This window comes from Daphnia magna, linkage group LG7, assembly GCF_020631705.1.
Source record: "Daphnia magna isolate NIES linkage group LG7, ASM2063170v1.1, whole genome shotgun sequence".
Classification (NCBI taxonomy): Eukaryota; Metazoa; Arthropoda; class Branchiopoda; order Diplostraca; family Daphniidae; genus Daphnia; species Daphnia magna.
Genome location: NC_059188.1, coordinates 11,791,358 through 11,810,770, shown reverse-complemented (window position 1 = coordinate 11,810,770; position 19,413 = coordinate 11,791,358). Strand labels below are relative to the sequence as shown.

At 41.6% G+C, this 19,413-nt stretch overlaps 7 protein-coding genes across 9 annotated transcripts; 4 read left to right on the top strand and 3 right to left on the bottom strand.

Annotated features, from left to right (window-relative positions):
• Positions 1-409: 409 nt before the first annotated feature.
• Positions 410-3,512, top strand: LOC116926469 (DNA cross-link repair 1A protein). Its single transcript, XM_032933359.2, has 3 exons — positions 410-2,138; positions 2,208-3,394; positions 3,467-3,512. The coding sequence occupies exons 1-2, from the start codon at positions 410-412 to the stop codon at positions 2,957-2,959; spliced, it is 2,481 nt and encodes an 826-aa protein (XP_032789250.1). The 3' UTR covers positions 2,960-3,394; positions 3,467-3,512.
• Positions 3,220-4,810, bottom strand: LOC116926472. The gene is made up of 2 exons (XM_032933363.2): positions 4,669-4,810; positions 3,220-4,604 (listed from the first exon to the last, which is right to left on the bottom strand). Exon 2 carries the CDS (start codon positions 4,200-4,202, stop codon positions 3,315-3,317), a length of 888 nt encoding a protein of 295 aa, XP_032789254.2. The 5' UTR covers positions 4,203-4,604; positions 4,669-4,810; the 3' UTR covers positions 3,220-3,314.
• Positions 4,702-5,983, top strand: LOC116926473. The gene is made up of 6 exons (XM_032933364.2): positions 4,702-4,809; positions 4,873-4,969; positions 5,044-5,298; positions 5,356-5,571; positions 5,649-5,816; positions 5,881-5,983. Exons 1-6 carry the CDS (start codon positions 4,780-4,782, stop codon positions 5,961-5,963), a joined length of 849 nt encoding a protein of 282 aa, XP_032789255.2. The 5' UTR covers positions 4,702-4,779; the 3' UTR covers positions 5,964-5,983.
• Positions 5,984-5,998: 15 nt separating this feature from the next.
• LOC116926466 lies at positions 5,999-8,548 on the top strand. Of its 2 annotated transcripts, none has more exons than XM_045176427.1 (5): positions 5,999-6,139; positions 6,198-6,623; positions 6,690-6,889; positions 6,960-7,739; positions 7,809-8,548. In XM_045176427.1, the coding sequence occupies exons 4-5, from the start codon at positions 7,465-7,467 to the stop codon at positions 8,410-8,412; spliced, it is 879 nt and encodes a 292-aa protein (XP_045032362.1). In that variant the 5' UTR covers positions 5,999-6,139; positions 6,198-6,623; positions 6,690-6,889; positions 6,960-7,464; the 3' UTR covers positions 8,413-8,548. The 2 variants fall into 2 exon arrangements, with proteins under 2 accessions (XP_045032362.1, XP_045032361.1); XM_045176426.1 differs by having other exon boundaries at positions 6,001-6,139; positions 6,195-6,623.
• Positions 8,549-8,692: 144 nt separating this feature from the next.
• On the top strand, positions 8,693-10,886 carry LOC116926465 (repetitive proline-rich cell wall protein 2). 2 transcript variants are annotated; one of them, XM_045176425.1, is made up of 4 exons: positions 8,693-9,450; positions 9,512-9,560; positions 9,629-10,103; positions 10,164-10,886. In XM_045176425.1, exons 2-4 carry the CDS (start codon positions 9,549-9,551, stop codon positions 10,667-10,669), a joined length of 993 nt encoding a protein of 330 aa, XP_045032360.1. In that variant the 5' UTR covers positions 8,693-9,450; positions 9,512-9,548; the 3' UTR covers positions 10,670-10,886. The 2 variants fall into 2 exon arrangements, with proteins under 2 accessions (XP_045032360.1, XP_045032359.1); XM_045176424.1 differs by having other exon boundaries at positions 9,629-10,886.
• A 3,798-nt stretch (positions 10,887-14,684) lies between these two features.
• On the bottom strand, positions 14,685-16,764 carry LOC116926430 (lysoplasmalogenase-like protein TMEM86A). The gene is made up of 6 exons (XM_032933331.2): positions 16,451-16,764; positions 15,971-16,140; positions 15,634-15,827; positions 15,402-15,517; positions 15,189-15,299; positions 14,685-15,129 (listed from the first exon to the last, which is right to left on the bottom strand). The coding sequence occupies exons 1-6, from the start codon at positions 16,469-16,471 to the stop codon at positions 14,929-14,931; spliced, it is 813 nt and encodes a 270-aa protein (XP_032789222.1). The 5' UTR covers positions 16,472-16,764; the 3' UTR covers positions 14,685-14,928.
• Positions 16,765-16,894: 130 nt separating this feature from the next.
• On the bottom strand, positions 16,895-18,578 carry LOC116926423 (GDP-D-glucose phosphorylase 1). Its single transcript, XM_032933310.2, has 7 exons — positions 18,366-18,578; positions 17,995-18,299; positions 17,796-17,898; positions 17,608-17,705; positions 17,352-17,518; positions 17,179-17,247; positions 16,895-17,105 (listed from the first exon to the last, which is right to left on the bottom strand). Exons 1-7 carry the CDS (start codon positions 18,561-18,563, stop codon positions 16,972-16,974), a joined length of 1,074 nt encoding a protein of 357 aa, XP_032789201.1. The 5' UTR covers positions 18,564-18,578; the 3' UTR covers positions 16,895-16,971.
• Positions 18,579-19,413: the final 835 nt, after the last annotated feature.

Sequence of the window (19,413 nt, the reverse complement as noted above, 5' to 3'; positions counted from 1 at the left end):
AACTTTTGAAGTGTCGTCTGCAAAGAAAATTGCGCGAAAAGGGGGATCAAAAAGAAAGATAAAATTGTGAGATGTTTACAATTTTAAGTTGTTTTTGTAAAATGTGTACTTATCCAGTTTCAAATACGGGGGAAGTCAACCATTAGATAGGTCTAGCCTGTAGATTAGATTACAGATAAATATTTTTTGATTAGTATTTTTGTGGGCAACCTGTTGCTCCCAGTACTTTAAGTTGTCTTCCCAACTTTCAATGGTATAAATGGATGTAGAAAAAAATAATTAACACAGTAAAATTCTTAAGATCTATGCATTAACAGGTAAATGATGTCTCATTCTCTTTTTCTTTCACCGTTTTGCCAATATCTATAATATCATTTTGTAATTTTAATTATTTTTAGTTATTTTCAGCATGCCAAACAGCAGTGAAAGTGACGAATCTGTCTTTGAGCCACGGTCTGGTTTACGGAAATCCAATTTACCTGGCTGTGATGAATCAATTGCCCCAACATGTTCCTCCCTTCCATCGAGCACATCTCAAAAGTTAAAAACTGCAAAACTGTCCTTGTCCCAGCGGAAAAGGCATGCTGGCACATCTTTTGGTAGAGAAGATGAATCTTTTCAGATAGATAACTCGGTCTGTCAAAGTGGGACAGTAAATCCAAATTTTGCCAGGCAAAATAACTTGTTAGATTCTCCACCTAGAAAAAAATCTAAAACATCAAGATTTTGCCATGCTAATTTTAGCTCTTCGTCTGATGAAGACATACCACCTAGCCAAAATGTGCCTAAAAAAATTCATAGACGATCAGACAGGTTAGACGCCTCGCTGGATTGCCCATCTTCTGGTAGGCCAAGTCAAGAAGTTGTCCCGTCACCATCTATTTTGCTCTCTCCAATAAAATGTCGCCAAGGAACCCGCTGCCAAAACGAAAGCCAAGCTCATTTCGCAGCTTATGTTCATTTGGACAGCAGTCCAAGTGTGGAAAGTCTCGCTTCTACTGTGGTGTCTTTGGGAATCCTGGAAAATGATCAAGAGGACATCGCTGAACTGGACGATAGAGTTAAAGCTGCAGACATCCAATCAAAGCCAGCTGATGAATCTAAGCTTAACGTTCCATCCATACAACTAAGTAGTTTTTCCGCAAACAGCTCGACAAAAGAGGATTTCGTCCAACACTGGGTCGACTCTTGTGAAATAGAAGCCTTTGACAACATCAGTGTCGACTCGGAAACTCAACCTCTGCCGGAAATGTTACCTGACCCTCTTGCTTCAGCACCGAACATATCAGTTGAAAATCACGAAAGGGAAGAAATCCTATCACAAAATGAATTAATTTGTCAACCTACAACGTACGCAAATTTAGAAAGCCACCAGCCTACACCATCTCGTGGAATGGTCACCCCATTAAAAAAAAATCAATCGTCGGCTGTCAAACCGTCAACAAGTAGCAGCAAGCAATCGGAAATCACAGCATTTTTCACACCGTGCAACACTACGCCTGCAAAATTAAAAACAAACGTCGATATATCGCAAGTCCAGAGCCACACCGCAATTAAAGAGCTCAACACAACATTAACCAATGATTGTGAGCTACAACCAGAGCCAGATGAGACGACTGTAGATGAACTGGAAGTCACAGTGGTCAAAAAAGACATTTCAACTTCAGGCATGCTATCTCATGCTAAAGAGCAGTGGTCTTACATCATGTCGCGTATGAAAATGAGAGGATCGGCCACTAATCTCCGACGTGAAATGAAAAATGTGGAAAAAGAGAAAGCGCTGCAGGAGCCCAAACAAAAAAATTTTACGAAACCCACAGTCGAGGCTGGACCTAGTACAACAGATCGTAAATGTCCGTTTTACAAACGGATACCTGGCACTGGTTTCGTTGTAGATGCTTTTTGCTATGGCACAGTGGCGGGAGTGTCTTCTTATTTTCTGAGCCACTTTCACTACGACCATTATCGCGGACTTGGAAAATGGTTAAAGAAACCGCTCTATTGCAGCCAGGTGACGGCCAACCTAATCAACTTGAAAATGAAACTGGATCCCGGTATTATTCGAGTTCTCCCTTTGAACGAGTCCCGCGTGATCGAAAATATTGAAGTCATCCTCATTGATGCCAACCATTGCCCAGGTATTATACATTATTCGAGTTATCACATCAATGACCAACTGTTTTCTCTTTTTCTTCGTGTGATGAAAGGTTCAGTCATGTTTTTGTTCCGGTTCCCGACAGGCAAAGTTGTTTTGCACGTCGGAGATTTCCGTGCTCATCCTAGTATGGAGAGATTATACGAACTCAAACAGCGACCGATAGACGAGCTTTATTTGGACACGACCTACTGTGACGAACACTACGAGTTGCCCGCTCAAGAGGAGGTGCTGTCCTACATTCGGCGGCTAGTCCGTCGGTACGCGAATAAGCATCAAAAGCTTTTAGTCGTCAGCGGAACGTACACCATTGGGAAAGAAAAAGTGTTCATGACGGCCGCCGAGGAATTGAATAGCAAAGTATGGGCTCCAACTGAGAAGCGGAGAATCTTAAACTGTCTCGAGGACTTTGAAATTTCGGACCGTCTATCAAACGATCCACTCGAAGCGGGCGTCCACGTTGTCAATATGGGTGATATTAAGCCGGCAAATTTGAAACAGTATTTGGACAATCTTAAAGGATCCTTCACTCACATCTTGGCCCTTAATCCGACAGGATGGGAGTATGATGGCCGGATGGCACTGAAAGGCCTAGATGCCATTCCACCGAAATCGTATCACAATTCAATTTTTATTCACGGCGTACCTTATAGCGAACACTCGGGCTTTAGTGAAATGAAACGCTTTGTCCGTTTTTTTCGTCCACGAAAGATCATCCCAACTGTTAACGTAGGATCAGCTGCCCAGCGACATAAGATGGAAACCATTTTTACCGAATGGCTTGGCCACTCTGCGCGTTACTAGTGATTGAGGCTCACTACATTTTCACGTTTTACAAATTGTTTCGTTTTTTTTTTCTTGATCACGTTTCACCGGTGCTTTTTGTGAAGAACATTAGATAGCCATTCGTCTAAACTATTCTGTACTTGGATAAGTATTGGATAGTTTATATATATATAGATATGAAAATTTTGTATTACTCAGCAATAAACCGAATGGAACAAGAAGATTCCATAATCTTTGATTTCAGGTTAATAGGAGAAAAAAATGAAGACAAAAAAAAAGTCATTGAACTTGTGTATTGTGTGCCAGTGTAGTAGCTTCAAAGAGAAATTCACCAAGAATAACAAGAGAAATCTAAAGAAACTTGCCCTTTCAGTTAGAGAGTTTGGACGTGGTCTTGTCCGACAGGTTCTTCGTTGTCATCTTTTTCATCAAACGTTTGCATCGACACGTCGGGTAAGTTTTCCGTATTATTCTGAGTTTCTTCAGCAATTAATCGGTCATGTACGTTCTTAATTTTTTCCGCAGCGGCTGGAGCTTTGATGATGTTCAATATTTCAATCCATGAGTGGAGGAAAACATGCCATTCTTTCAGAATTTCGGGCAACGCTCCGTGGCAGACGCAGTTGCGGCCTTTATGGGCAGTCTCCAGATGTTGTAAGTGAAGACCGTTAGCTCCATCTTCAGAAAGAAAATTAACATTCTTTTTGCATTCGTTTTTCATTATCTTCAGATATTGGTAGGCATCAATAACGGAATTATGGGGATGTAAACTTTTGGATGCGAGAAACTCCCGTAGGGCCGGAGCCAGAGACTCAGTCAGACAAGCAAATAATTCGATGGCAAAGTGAGCTGCTTTTGCTTCTTCAGCCTCCGACATCAAGGTATTATTATCCCAATCGTACTTTCGAGTTTTGAAAGAACACAGGTATTTCTCGAACTGGGCTTGGAATTTACTCAATTTACTCCTGATGTCGGTTTCGGCTTTTCCTGGGTTTTTAACTGAATTTCCGGGTAGTTCTGACAATGATTTTGGCGTCTCATCTTTGATATCCCCAACTTTAGTATTTGGTTTCTTTCCAAACGGCAGCTTAGTTCCAAAGAAAGGGTTCTTGCCTGTTTGTTTTGGGGTGCTGGGTGTGGCTTCTGTTGGTAGGGAAGAAGCTGTTGGTATCTGCGCTTTCTCTGATTCAGGATTTGGAAGGGAACTTCCTCGAAATGCTTTTTTCAGACGTTCGCTTTGTTGTGTAAAAAAGTTAGCCATCCTTTCGGTTTTCACTGTTGCATCTTTGAATATTCAACTCTTTATCACATTTGACCTAGTGCCAATAGTTCGTTAACGTAATCCTAGCTAAATTTACTCGAAAATAATTGGATTTAAATGTTAATTTTGCCTTTGCCACTTGGTGGTTATACTTTCGCATCGTGTTCAAACCGAATTACCTCTTTGCCCCTTCCTCTAAATCGCTTAATTAGATTTACGATTCACGTAATGTGACGTACATGTTAGCCTACTTACCATTACTCGCACCTCGATGGACAAATATATCGGGGTGTCTTTGACCGTTATCACAACATGGCAACCCGTTATGTTATCTCATTATCGTCGCAAAATTTAGAGCATTGAATTGGGTCATCATGTTAAAACAAACACAAATAACACGACCTGAATAACCGGATGTGCCAAACTGTATAGGGAAGACTAGTGATTAAAGTAACTTGTTTTGTACCTCGTCTTCTCTCCTTTCGTGCCCCAGACAAACCTCGAAGCTACAGTCAACAACGGCAGTGATTACAAATCAGTTGCAGTCCATCCTCCCCAACTGACAAATCAGTGCATAATGCATCGTGTTCCAGTACATCAAAAAAAGGTTTATCTCGCCTCATTTACAAATTGATTAGCATAAATGAATCAAACCTATTATCCTTTTCAGAGCTTATTTTGTTTCAAATGGCTGTTAATCACGCTAATCGTCACCTCAATTATTGAGCCAAGTGCGGAGTCATCCGTCAAGAAAATGCTGGACGCAAGTAAACCGTTTGATTTTGTAAACAATTAATTAAAATCAGAGATTCATTAAAGAAGTGATATGCATCCACAACAGATAGTAATCGGCCGTTCATGTATAGCATGTTGCTTAAATATCCCATGTTGAATACGGAAGCCGGTTTGAGCCATACGAATAGGCATGCCATTCCGGTGCTAGGATTACCCGCTAAATTCCGCGCCCGGCCGACTATGTGTCGTGGAAAAAGGCTCGACTCCATGGGATCATTCAGTCCCGAAAATTATATCACGGCCGACCAGTGCATGATTATGGGTGGCGATTGTTGCAACTTGAGCCCAGCATGGGGCCATGGTAATCAATAATTTGAATAATTCATAACAACTGTCTAGCAAAAAATTTGAATAACAGCAGCCAGCAACGATCCGAGTTATATGAAGCCATTGGACCGATGCCATGGTTGCTACGACACCAGCTTCACAGTTCAATGTACGGGAAATGTCTTGCGAACTCGTGAAAGATTCGACGAAGAAGACGATAACGTGATCAGCCCAAACCAAGTAACGGCATCCACGTGCATCGGGTTGGGTGGCCAATGCTGCGATCCACGCTCCGCCCTTGAATTGTGTAAGTATGTTCAGTGACACATCAATTATGGTAATGTTAGTTGGGACTGGATAATTTAACAAAACAAATAAACAAAGTCGGTAGTGGCCTTGGGGTCTTTGATCCGCGACGGTACCCGCGGGAAGAACATTGCGCCAATTGTTTCTCCGGTTCAGCGTACAGACTGGAATGCACCGGAAATTTGTTACAATCCGAATCGCACACGGCTGACGTTTGCAGACAATTTGGCGGCCAATGTTGCCAAGGTAATTTTTTGAAAATGAACAATTTAATTCAAAAAGTCATGACTTGTTTTCATCTTTCTGACAGATATTTATGGCGCCTTCAATCCGGCACATTATCCCAACAGGGATTGTTCCATCTGCTTCTCCGACTCTGTGCAGCCACAGTAATCCAATTGGATTTTTAAAAAGAAAAAAAAAAATTATTGTTCGTTGGCAGCTATAAATTGCGGGCATGTATATATGCTGCCACAAGTCTGAAAATCGTGTTGCGTTACTCACAAATTCAAACATCAAAATGCTAATAGTATGCAAGTGTGCAAATTGCGGTTCGGAGAATGATTATAGTACATATACATAAATATACATTTAAAAATGGAAAGTTTACATTTTCTTATCTAGCAGGGCATCCGTCCAGCTGGCACCAGATTTCTATTTTTAAAGAATTCTGAATGAAGAGGATGAATCAAATGACCTCGCCTTTTTTGGAGGGGCAATGGAAATCAACCATTGGATCCACACATCTTATGGCGTGTTTTAAACACTGCCAACGCTAAACATTCTGCCTATCGATATGCAGAAAAATGAGATTCCATTTGAACGTCGAACTCTACATAATCAACAGATCGTGATAAGACACGTCCAGTATTTCCACCCAGATGAAGAAATTCTAAATTTAATGGCGGCATTGCTTTTCGCCGCATTGTCCATTAAAGAAATTACGCATCTCTTCAACTTTCATGTTTTCTCGTCGACTTTCTCATCGTTCGAGGACACACGTAGGACTGGATTCTCCCGCAGCGCCTAAATGGGATAACGACAAACTCTCAAGTAAATCTGACGAATGATGATGCGCAAAAAAAAAACAACATGACGAATAATGCTTGTTTGGTTTAGAACCGGATAACACTGTCGTTCTAAATATGTAAGCGATGCTTCTTCGGTAGGAGGAAGAAAGTTGGCTTGATCTCGTGCTATTTTGAGAACAAGTTCTACGCACAATCGGAAGAAATGTCAAGCGCACGACAGCGCTTCACATTATCTTCAGTGAAAAGATTACGCTCGTTTTTCCCATTCAAAATAAGAATTGCTGGCAGGTAACCAAAAAAGATGTTTAGTCAAACATTTGGCGTATCTAATTGTATCCTTTGATTCATTCTTGCGTAGCAAAGTCGTAAAAGAATTCAATCGATCGCGTGTCTACAGCCGAATTGTTTAGCCCATCTCACTTTCGTTCGAAATTCCAGCCATTGTTTGACCGTTTTCCAAATATTAAACAATTTATTTAAAGATCATCGCTCAACAACTTGACGCCGAAAGGGAACGCTCAAAATTGGAAGGACGTAACTGGCAAATTGGAAAAAAAAGAAAAGATCGATTCGCGCTTATCGATTAGCTGGATGGTAGGACTAAATGCCAAGTTTACACAAACTTCATACCGACATAAGGGCAGGGCTAGTGTTATCAGGTGACACATCGTTTCCGTTTTATCTGCAACCGTTATCAATTTTAGACACAGTCTGCCAGGTGATAAAGCGGCAGCCAGTCTGAAAAAAAAACACCATTCGTGTCAAGAGTTTCCCCTCAAAAAATGTGAAAGCCTCCCGTTTTTTATTTTCCTAAGTTGATTCGTGATGGACATTGTGTGATCTTGTAACTGAAGAATTTCACGATGGCTTTAGTTCTATCCAGATCAGCCTTCAAACGTTTATGTTTATTGCCATTATTGTTGGTGTTCTTGATTATCTTCTTCTACCATCAAATCGCTAACATTTATCGCAATGTCGAGTATCAAGGAAATATGACAGTTGTCCAGATGGCATTCGATTTGTTCAAACGTCAACCGGTGGACATTTGTCGAAATGTCGTACTGCTCAACGTTGGCGATCCGAAAGGAGTCGAACTCAATTCTTATCCGCAATCGATCTGCGCTGATTTAGGATTCCAGTACGTATATGTTTGTATTTTGTAACATAAACACATTCATTGTCTTAGACTTTTATCTTTGTATTGAAGAATTGAAGAAAACAATTGTGTGGTCTACGTCATCAAAACCCAGAAGAACGAATGGTCTTTGGAGGACACCGTGGAACGAATTGGCTGTCGAGTCTATTCGTTATTGTTGGCTTCCGACTCAACGGAAGTGACTCCGCGTAACCGAAGCAATTACGTACATTTCCACAGTCTAGGTGAACAAGAATCAATTGGAAAATTCATCCAAAAGCAGAGCACTAATGCTACGTTGATTGATTACATGATGATTCGATTGGGACGCGGAGGAAACGAGTGGCGAATCCTGTCCGATCTGATGGAAGGCCATCTGCTGGATCGCGTTAAACATTTATCTGTCGGCATCAATCTGTGTCCGGATCGATCGAGCTTCACGGAGTCGCACTTTCAGTACGTGCTGGACACGGACCGGCAACTAGTCGATAAATGGGACATGAAATTGTTCGATGTGGCCAACGACCAAGAAACGTTTGTTTACAATCCTGTCGTCAAGGCGAAGACTCACTGCGCTTCGCAGTTTGCCTGGATCAATCAGCGATTCCGTCAGCTGAATGATCCTCAATTTAAAATGTCTCTAAACGATTCCCAAACCACGTTTCTAGTCAATTGAACAATCGATAGAGTCTACTTTTCTCTTTGATGTTATTTCTGTAGGCATCAATTCTTTCCTTCTCATTTTTAAATTCCATTTTCCGAATAGTTTAATTAAACCAAACATGACAAATAAACATGTTTTGAGTATCTAATCTTCATTGTTTGAATCAGAGGCTTCCAGAATTTCTTCACAGTGATTTGAAATCGTTTTTGATGAGCGTGTAATCCTTCCTGCTCAACTTGACTTTCAAATCCATCACGAAAGGCCATCCGAAAAGCCAAGCTGTCATTCTTGATCGATGTAATCTCTCCCAATTAAGGGGGGATTACCAAAAAGAGACCCCTTCTCTTATTCACGAAGGCATGTGTACGGCTTATATGACTCGTCGTGTAGCGTGAAATGATTTCAATGCCGTTCACGTCCATCCTTTTAAGGATTCCCTCAATCACAGTTGCCTTGTCTGATGTCCGGATAACATAAGGAAGACTATCGTTAGATTAAATGAGAAACATATGTTTCCACTATTTGTGGAACGATGGTGGCACGTGTAAATCGTTTGAACAAATAGAAACTTTCGAATGCTATTTTTCAATTGGATTGCGGAATTCTTTTTAGAGTTGTATTTCGCAGGTGAAGAGGGGGGCTCTTCAACGAAAAGAAAGCCATCGCAAGGAGAAAATGGTAAATTTCCATTCGTTATATAGAAGCCCTGAATCGTTAACAAAGTCAACGCTAACAAACGACAACCTTGACGTCACATCTTCCGTTCGGCTGTCACATTGTCGACCCCTGTCAATAGAGCCATTGATGAAAATATTCAATTTCATCAGACCACATCTTTTTCTTGGCCAGAAAAAAGGAAACGTCGTGAAATTTCGAGCTCGTTCGGTTCACGCACGCAATGTCAGCGGAAATGGATTACATATTCATCAACATAACGGCATTATATCCAAGTAAAAAGAAATCAACGAGAAATTGAAAGTGAACTTTTCAAATGATACCAATGAATAACCTTGACGATAACAACGAATAACAAACGACGAGTCCATTTTGGTAAGAGCTTTGTATAAATAGACGATAGTCAACATCGTTATCGACACATTTCATCTCGTAGCATTTGTCCAGTCACAACCAAGAGGGTCACCTTCACCATGAAATATTCGGTAAGATATGCAAATCATCACTTAAGTAGCGTGACTCATTTTGTTTCCTGTTTTAATCAAACAAACAGGTCATGTTGCTTTACACCTGTGCGTTGGTGGCGATGGTAAACGGACACTGGAAAAATAAAGGAACGGGCAAATGTCGAGTGCAAAGTGAATCAAAGACGGGCAAAAGTCCGTCCTGGGAATGGGTTGATTGCGTTTATAGTAACGGTGATCTAATTATGATCAGTACAACTAAACGACCTACGACTACACAGAAACCTTTAAAGATTGAAGGGCAATTCAAGAAGAGAGGGCCAGGCAAATGTTTGGTAAAGAGTGAAACTGAGAAGACGAAAAAGGGAAATCAACCAGCTTGGGTGTGGGTTGATTGCGATTATTCAAGCGGTCGTCCGAAACCGATTACTTCTAATCCACCTGTCGTGAAAACAACAGCGATGCCAACAACCGTTCGACCTGTCGTTCCAGTACCACCTCCGGTACCAAATCCAGTCCGGCCTCAAATACCAGTCCAAATTCCTGCTCGTCCTCCAATGCAAGTTCCAGTACAGGTCCGTCCTCCAATGCAAGTTCCAGTACAGGTACGTCCTCCAATGCAAGTTCCAGCACAGGTCCGACCTCCAATGCAAGTTCCAGCACAGGTCCGTCCTCCAATGCAAGTTCCAGCACAGGTCCGACCTCCCATGCAAGTTCCAGTACATGTCCGTCCTCCAATGCAAGTTCCACCACAGGTCCGTCCTCCAGCCCAAGTTCCACCACAGGTCCGTCCTTCAACGCCAGTTTATTTTCCTGCCTGGCCTTCAGTTCAAGTTCCATCACGACCTCCTCCAGTTCCAGCTCCTTTCCCCGTTCAGTCTCCAGTGCCTGCTCCCGTTCCACCTCGACCTCTTATTACACCAACTCCAACTCCTGCCCGACCGCCAATGTCGGCTCCTACTACACCGAGATCTGTTCCAGTTGCCACGACTCGGAAGACATCGTTGACTACTCCGAGCAATGAAATCTGCAAGGGAAGATGGTGCTGGAATGGTACAATATGGGTAGACAAAGGTAAACCTTCAACAGAAAAGACATTGAATATTTTCAAGAAACCCACGCTACCTTAAAGTGCTGGACAGACTGGAACGCTCATCACCGTGCAGCAATCAAGCAACAATAAAAATGAATATCCCAAAGATGAATGAAATATAATTACTTACTTTTGTGTGAACTTTGATTTATTGTATTTACGTCAACCGACATGCCATTTGTCTGTTCTTTTTTTTCAAGAAGCATTCTCATACTATATTTAAAACTGAAGCCAATAAAAGCATTATTAACTTATCCAAGTAATTAGCAAAAAAAAATAATGCGGAAGATTGCACAACACACCAGGTGGCGCTAGCAACAATGAGGCTGCATGAACACCATATGCATCGATATAGCCAGCATCATCAACGATGATTTTCCAAATATTTATGACATTTACTATTATTTCTAAACTGATTAATGGTTTGAACATTACGTGAAATAAATTTAGCTTTGAGAAAAGGTACAATTGAATGTTATTCCATTGAATTTTAATCTTAAAAATTAAACAAAATGTACCACATCTCCAAATGTGAGTCGCTGAATCCTAGCCGAATTCAATATAGACACATCAAGTGATTTCCTTTTTGTATTCATATTCGCTTCAAGAAGACAAAATTCAATCCAAAATGATGTCTTACTTCACCAAACTTTTTTCTTGGGTTATGTCGATAATCTTGGGAGAGTCAGTAGACAGTTCCCCCGAACCAGCAGTCAAGCAGGATATGTCACGCCGGCCATTGCCACCCATCCCAGTACAGTCCCAGACGGCTTTCGGCTCATTTCCAATATCTCCTCCATCTGGTAATCAATATGTGTTTGGCCGTGGCAGCAATGTTTCGACCGATCAACACATATACGATGAACCGACGTGTAATACTGCTTATGATCATCTACGGCAACAGGCCCCTGCGTTTGGCTTCCGAAAAACCCAGAATGCATGTCCACCCCAAGGGCCCAACGGTCCGTTGCCGAAGGTTTCACCTCAGCCGCGGAATGAATATTCCGATAACCTGGAAATAGACAATCTATTCTTGCGTAGGTATGAAGAAATAATCATAGAAAACGCTTTTCTACGACAAGGCAACATGCAATTGCAGACAGAAAACCAAGAAATTCGTCGTGTTAACTCCATTACGAGCAATGTCCTGCAACAATACCAAACTCAGGAGCACAAGAAACATTCAGAACGGGTCATTTTGCCAAAAAAAATGGAGCCCAGTCACATGCCTTGGCAAAGAAATGAATCTACTCCACCTCCAGCCAGGAGTTCCGCTGCTAGAACGGACATTGATCACGCCGTGTATGGTACCCCAAATCTTAACCGAAACCAAGGAAATCAGGCCAATAATCAACAGGCTCGGGGACCACCTCAAAACGAGACTGAATCTACCACGTCAGCAGAACGAATGCATCCATCAAGACCCGTGCCTTCGCAAAGAAATGAGCCAGCAGCGATGTCGGTCTCATCTTTCTGCGGGACTAGCCGTAGCCACGTAACCGTCGAATCAGAAATAGGTCACGCTAATCCGAATACCTATGCTGTTCCAAACGGTAAACGAAACAACCAGACTCTAACGAAGACGGACCAAGACAGGCCAGCATATGAGACACCTTTATCGGGACAAATGCGGCAAGGACCGATGTCATCACCAAGAAATGGGCTAAATTCGGCAGCGATGCCTCCGCCACCTCCTTGCGGAGCTTACGGCGCACAATCAGCCCCTAAACTTGTACCCGTCTCATCTGATGGTCCAAGAAGATCATCTGTGCCTTCGCAAAGAAATGAGCCAGCAGCAATGTCGGTCTCATCTTTCTACGGGACTAGCCGTAGCCACGTAACCGTCGAATCAGAAATAGGTCACGCTAATCCGAATACCTATGCTGTTCCAAACGGTAAACGAAATGATGGAAACCGTATCTTTCACAACCAGACTCTAACGGTGACGGACCAAAACAGGCCAGCATATGAGACACCTTTATCCTGACAAATGCAGCAAGGACCGATGTCATCACCAAGAAATGGGCTAAATTCGGCAGCGATGCCTCCGCCACCTCCTAACGGAGCTTACGGCACACAATTAGCCCCTAAACGTGTACCCGTCTCATCTGATGGTCCAAGATCATCTCCAAGTCCCCCATCTTGGTACGGCCCTCAAGGAACGACACCTCCGAGCGTGAAACTACCTGAAAGCAAGGAGCAGCATCGTAATGGGAACTCGCAGTTCAAACTCCAAATGGAACCGAACTGAAGCTTCTTGACGCATGCGGGAGCAAATGTTTCTTCTGCAAACGCTAACAATCAACCACAGATGAAAACGACACGAAAGCTCAATGAATGGAAATCAAAATCGGACCTGGATCTTGAAAGTGGGCAAGCTTTCGAGGAGTGGACTGAAATCTCCTTGGATTAATTGTATCTTTTTTCCGACACGAAGTTTTTCAAAGTTGCAGAAAATGTGAATTGAATCACCTTCGTTCGTTTATCGGAAAAACGATCAATTAATAACAGCGCATTTTCTACCGTCCCACTTGACCCCTGTTCATTGCAGCGTTTTTCTTTTGTTTTTTTAAGTTTGTTTATCGCCTTCAAAGCACTGTTTTGTCAGTCAAAAATAATTTTTTCCTGAATAAACGGATTCTGTTCCGAATAACTCGTTGCGTTTTATTTTCTCAAATGGTACTGCATAATTAAGAATTATACAATGGCACTCGAAATGGAATCGAGAAGAGTGGGGAATTATTCGATTACTGTCCATGATGGTTAAAATATATTAGAGCATTTATCTCTTATTACAAGAGATAACTGAGCAACATTTTATAAATGAGGGACATTGCAAAGGTCCAACTAAAATTCCAGTCGGATCGTCGTGTGATTTAATCGCATTAAGTGATTGACTTTCGCTTTGTGCCTTTGATACTTTTATTTTAATTTTTTCATACATTTGTGTTCCCCCTGACCTTTTTCTAGGTAGATAATTTGTTAATACACCGGAGCTAAGGGGAGGGGGTATCAAAAATCCATAATGGCCGCTTCCTTTTCATTATTTAGCCTCTACCTCTAACAATTTGAGTACGAACTAAATACCAGCCAGCAACGGTTACATTTTCTGTGCCGATGTAATACTGAAGTTAGTGCTTTAAAGATGTCGCCCTGACTAACAGTCGTAACTTCAACTGTGCCTTTCATCGTAACTTGTAACTATGCGTTAAGTTGTGCAGTGTCAACACATGGGGGCACACATGTGGCTGGACCGCCAGTATCACTTTAATGTAAGCAAAGTTTGATCCCGTGACCCGTAGAATTTGTTCATTTATCGAGTGTTGCAAACATCATCAAGTCCGACGAATATTAGATCGCGCATGGTTCATCAACGGTCTCTTCCGACAAGGTTTGATAAACTTTTATGTCAGGGTAGATCGTAAGCAAGTCACGTCATTAGACATCCAATCTTTATCGTGAAATCTCTACAAGCGGGTTTACATTGTTTTGTATTCACGCTCTAACTTCTCAAACGTTTCTATTTTTATGGTGGAAGAGTGGAAATGGTGTTGTAAAGGCATGTATTCACGTCACGTTTCTCTTTTTTTGTTGGATCGTTCGATTACTTTCGCAGTTGACGGTTGAATAGAGACTAGGAAAAGGCTAAATACATGTGACAATGTGCAGGTTGATTATTATTATAGCAAAAGTTCTAACATGTGCTTGTATTGATCTCCTACACAAAACGACCTCTCCGCGTCCTTTGTTCCGACCCTACACACGTCTACCCGTTTCTGTTTGTGTTCCCAGCAAATAAACATGAACGCATGCCACGAATTGGAATTTCTGTTCGTTTACAGCTTGCTTTCATTTGATATTTACGTCACGTTCGGTTTAGTGTTTAATACGTTCTCCGACACACAAGTGAGTTTCTCCGACTGTAATCAAACAAATGGGTCTGCGTCCAATCTTTCTTATGGCCCACAGACAATCATCGATCCAAGAGAAAATTCATCCAATTTGATGCCGAGTCTCGTCAAATCCCGCAGATGGAAATGCACAAAAGATAATTGAAGTTCTTCCTTTGTAATAGCGATTCGAATTTCTCGGGTACAAACAATTGAACTATGGATCCAGACGTGTTACTTATCCAAATTCACGAAATCTACATCAGAGTAAAGTATTTCATGCAAATGTAAATTCTAATTACATCACAACTAGAAAACAAAGACTAGACGATTAATGAACTATTAAAATTTTGCCACAGGTCGTCTGTTTTTGTTGGCATTCGGAATGCAAATGAGATGCCCCTTTTTAACGTCCGAAAGTGCCCAGCCGTCTTTGGCGGAGGTCGATGCCCTCTCCGATTATCGATCCTTGTTCCTGCTCCGATTCGTCCAATAGCAGCTGCCTCTTCCGGCTTTCTTCTTCCTCACGGATGTAACTCGCTTTCGAATCGACAACGCTGAGCGCGATGCCTAGTTGGGCAGCGTAGTAAGTCGTCATTATCAACACCTGTTGAAAAGAAAAACAAGTCGGTAACAAGTTTTCCAATAGCCAATTTGCATCAATACCTGGCCGTATGGAATGGGCGAATAAAACATGTGTAAACCGATGATTGCGTCCGAAATAACGAAGAATAAACCACCGACGCAAGAGCAAAGTTTCGTCCAAGTCCACAGCTCCTAACAGGTTAACAAAAAAAATCGATTATTAACAAAATGTGAAAGTCAACGCCCTTCCTATTCCGGCCGCTTTATCGATCCCGGAGCATCCGTTGTCATTACCTCAAAGAAGCGGACACGGGCTGTGGCCCTCCAAGCCATTGTCACGAGCAGTGCCGTGTAAATAGGGACAGTCATTTTGTAAATCAGTGCTTGTTGCGGCAGCCACATAGACAGACCTGATTGAAAACGATACAGCTGTTATCACTCACGCTGTTTGTCATTTTCCTGAAATGACCTCTTCGTGAATATCTAATCATTTTTTCTCCCTTTTTTTAAAGAAATTTAAAAGTACCGAGCATTGATGCGATGTACATCGGAATGCCTAGCGGGATGTTGAGCGGTTTGAATCCGAAAGCTGAGATGAAAAACATGTGACCGATACCGAACGCTACCATTCCGTGAAGGAAAAGTTCACGCCAAACGAGTAAACCGTCACCGATGCAGGAGAAAATCAGGCCGATCAAAATGCGTCGTGAAAATGTGTACCTGATTTTTTTTCCAGGAAAAAAAAAATGTATTACTAATCTAGTTTTTCTATCCAAGGTGAACAAACAGCCTTGAGGACAGTGGTCGGGTACATCTGCACCGAGATGAGGAAAAAAAAACAATTGTTGGCGAAAATAACTCACTCATTGCCGAGACTCATGCCGTGCATTAGCACGAAGAGTAAGAGACTTAGGATCGGTAAACATTTAAGGAACATGGCGAAGAGGGATGGATTGTCCTCCGGAATGAAAACGACGAAATAGATGGCCAGCGTCTTGAAGAACGGGACTAATTTTGGTCCGACGCTCTTTAACTATAGATAACGTCACCAAAAAAAAAAAAAAGAATCAGAAAAGATTTAGGAATTTGTCACTTTCCCATTGTTATGAAGCAATCGAATCAAGTTTGGCCAAAAACAAACAATAGTCATGCTGTAATCGATACGATAGAAAAACCCTGAGATAATTGCAATGTTGGTTACAAAGGCCATCCTCGGGGCGATCGAGTACGACTTTAATCCACATACTTTGAGCTTAAAAACAACATGTCTGGTCGTTTAACGACAGACAAAAACTAGAACAGGTGGCGACAATGAAAAATAAAATATCAGGATATAATAATACCACTTGTTTTGGTGACGTCATCACGAACGGTTTAACGTCTTCCACACGAATTTGAGAACAACCGAATAGGTTGACACCAAGTGCGCATCAACAGAAAAAAAAAGGTAAACAAGCGAATGAAGGGTGCACAGTTGGATAGCTTCAAATTATTATTAGGAATAACAGGGATCACTGCCAACAACGTCGGGGTTTTCACAAAGACTGTGTGTCCTTCTCGTCCGATCTACCGTCGAAAAAGGACCCCTCACTGCGAATCTACGCATCCACGATCGAAGACGGGGAGGGTGAGAGAACTTTTGCCTACAAGCCCAGACGTTTATCGAGTCACCCAGTCCTCCTAACAACAGCCCTGTGGCTGTAAACAGTTCGGCGTGAACAGCTTTGCGTGATTCTTTCTCCATCTAGCGCTAAGTTGTGCTACTAAAGTTTGGTTTCGAAATTCAATTTTCAGCTATCTTTTCTCTTGTTTATTTATAACAGCCAATGAAAAAATTTATTTGCTTTTTGATTAATTCTTTTTCTTAGGAGGAATCTCGACAACTATCGTGTAACAGTTGAGGAATCTTCGGAAGCAAACGCTGAAATAATGACGCAGTCAAATTGTCGAAGATATTTGATACCATTCTTTCTGTCATGGTCTCGTATTCCTCGTGATCTACGACGCCCAATTGAAAAGAAGAGCCTTATTCATTTAGAAAAAAAGAATAAAATTTATTTTTCACGCTAACCTGTCATGAGCAAATGGCCAGCCAGCTCGCACAAGGCGGGATTCATACCACCGTAATCTTTCTTTGCTCCTGCATTTGACGTTGGCGCAAACATATGGTGAAAGGTGAACATAGAACAAAAAGAAGGGCTATTAATCATTTGGTAAATTCTCCATTTATTATATTATCCCTACCGAAAGCAGGTTCACGTGCCCAAAGGAATACGCGTAATGTGTCGTAAATTATTTCACAGTGGACGTCGTCGTCGGATGATGACCCCTCGAAGCGTGTGCCTCGAGTAATGAACATATTATGAGCTATCTCGTTCTGCCTCATGTAATCAGCCAAGGTAAAGACATGTCTGTGTTACGAAATAAGTTGAACGACTGATAAACACCATGGCTCAGTTGCTCTGCCTAAAACAAAATAACCTGACTCAATTCAATTTACCTGGCCAGTTGAGTCGGATCATTGTCAAGTTGGAAAGCAAATCCTTTGGCTGGGTAATCCTTCAACGCAAAACAAGGACCAGCAATGTGTTCAACTGGCTGAAACAGAAACAGTTTGTTTTATTCTAAATGGACAGGTTGAATGTTTTAAATGATACGTTAAGAAAATATGAGGCCAGGGATATTTACCGCTGTTTCAAGATAAAGCTGTTCTTGTAGGTAGTAGAGGTGGTAATGTTGATGATTAATGGATGCGCAGCCTCCAGGACTACTAAATCCGGCTTTTAAACGACTTGAACCGTAAAAGGGAACGTTACATTTAAAAAAAAAATGGTCCACAAGAATTCAATTATTAATATTTCGTTATGAAATACAATAGCTTGCTTACGGATCAGCGCTGCGGAGAACTGTTGTTAGCAAAAGTTCTAGTCCGTTGAGTGTCATACGTTGAGGAATGTTTTGCGACACTTTTGGCACTAGCAGACAACTGCCAAATTCAAGTGGACTCAAGTTGATTATTAGAAACGTATCGATCTCGTCGTCGGAATCCAATAATAATTCACCAGGACCCATAACAACTTCTCTTCCGTGAATTTGATTGAAATTAAATTGCAGTGGATCGAAAGCTTGATTGACCTTGCGCAAATTCTGGCTCGGTCTTCTCCATCCAGGTTTCGATTTTTCCGGATTGTACTGTAATTAAAGTTTAGTTTAATTCATTTTTTTACTTTAAATCGAATTAAGTGCATATTCCAATACTTGTGCAACAAATCGGTATTGCCCGGGGATGGTTTTATTCTGGAGTCGATTCAAACGATAAAAGCAGACGCCTGCATCGGCGGCCTCTTTCCAGCGGCATTGCAGAATACGATCGAATTCGGAATGTTGGCGGTTAACGGATGAAGGCGCAGGAACGGACAGCACAAGAGCCCCGTGAGTTAAACAGCCCATCACCATGATTGTGTCGAACGAGAGAAAAACTAAAATCAAATGCTGTTGGATATTCTGACATTTCCTTTTTTTTAAACTGCCCTCTTACTTTGAAAACGACGATTTTCAAACGTCCCTTTCTTTTTTAAGACGTTCGCGTGTCGTACAAAATAATTTATAGGGTTCTTTACTGGCTTTACAGTTTCTGAATGGGATATGATTAGGGCCCGGCGGAATTGTTGCCCTTCGTGGAACATAAAAATGGACTCTTTACTTTTGAAAAAATACGTTTTAAGATGTTTCTGTCTCTTTACTAGTGTCTACAGCAAAAGCTTCGATTTTCGTGAAATGGAACGAATTTCTTGGGCATAGTCGCTGAGTCTTCCGGCGTGTCTGACTTTTTTTTTTTCACTAATTTTATTTCTTTCTAGAGGGGAAAAGTGGCCTTGTTCACGTGATCATTCACGAAGTGAAAACGGACAACTCTGCGCTATAGAAACCAATCAAGAATGACTTGCCTCGTCTTTGAATGTCCTACAACCCCGCAGCATTTTCTTCTGCATAATAATAGATATACAATTTCTTTTTTAAATATAAAAAGAAACAGGATCATGGGGCCCCAAGGTTTTCAGATCTATAACGGGATTTAAAAGCCGTCCATGTACCGTGAATCAAATCGACTTTACCCGATTTTCAAAGCACCATCTCTGGTTTTATTCGTGTTGTAGAACAATAATTTTTCAATGCACGAGATCAATCGATCTGAGGACTTTAAAAAGGAAGAACGTGAATCTCTGATAACGGAGCTTTTAGAATAATACTCAAAGCTTGCACTTGGCAAGGATGCCAAAAGAACGTGAATTGATTGTCACGAATC

Coding starts and splice junctions, on each gene's coding strand:
- LOC116926473 (XM_032933364.2), top strand. CDS start 4,780: ATGCATCGTGTTCCAGTACATCAAAAAAAG. Junction 5,572..5,648: donor ACGCTCCGCCCTTGAATTGT/GTAAGTATGTTC, acceptor AAATAAACAAAG/TCGGTAGTGGCCTTGGGGTC. Junction 5,817..5,880: donor TGGCGGCCAATGTTGCCAAG/GTAATTTTTTGA, acceptor TCTTTCTGACAG/ATATTTATGGCGCCTTCAAT.
- LOC116926430 (XM_032933331.2), bottom strand. CDS start 16,471: ATGACGTCACCAAAACAAGTG. Junction 15,828..15,970: donor GGCATGAGTCTCGGCAATGA/GTGAGTTATTTT, acceptor AAAAAAAATCAG/GTACACATTTTCACGACGCA. Junction 15,518..15,633: donor GTACATCGCATCAATGCTCG/GTACTTTTAAAT, acceptor GTTTTCAATCAG/GTCTGTCTATGTGGCTGCCG.
- LOC116926469 (XM_032933359.2), top strand. CDS start 410: ATGCCAAACAGCAGTGAAAGTGACGAATCTGTCTTTGAGCCACGGTCT. Junction 2,139..2,207: donor TGATGCCAACCATTGCCCAG/GTATTATACATT, acceptor GTGTGATGAAAG/GTTCAGTCATGTTTTTGTTC.
- LOC116926466 (XM_045176427.1), top strand. CDS start 7,465: ATGGCTTTAGTTCTATCCAGATCAGCCTTCAAACGTTTATGTTTATTG. Junction 7,740..7,808: donor TGCGCTGATTTAGGATTCCA/GTACGTATATGT, acceptor TTTGTATTGAAG/AATTGAAGAAAACAATTGTG.
- LOC116926472 (XM_032933363.2), bottom strand. CDS start 4,202: ATGGCTAACTTTTTTACACAACAAAGCGAACGTCTGAAAAAAGCATTT.
- LOC116926423 (XM_032933310.2), bottom strand. CDS start 18,563: ATGGTGATGGGCTGTTTAACTCACGGGGCTCTTGTGCTGTCCGTTCCT. Junction 18,300..18,365: donor AATACCGATTTGTTGCACAA/GTATTGGAATAT, acceptor CTTTAATTACAG/TACAATCCGGAAAAATCGAA. Junction 17,248..17,351: donor GGCACGTGAACCTGCTTTCG/GTAGGGATAATA, acceptor CGTCAAATGCAG/GAGCAAAGAAAGATTACGGT.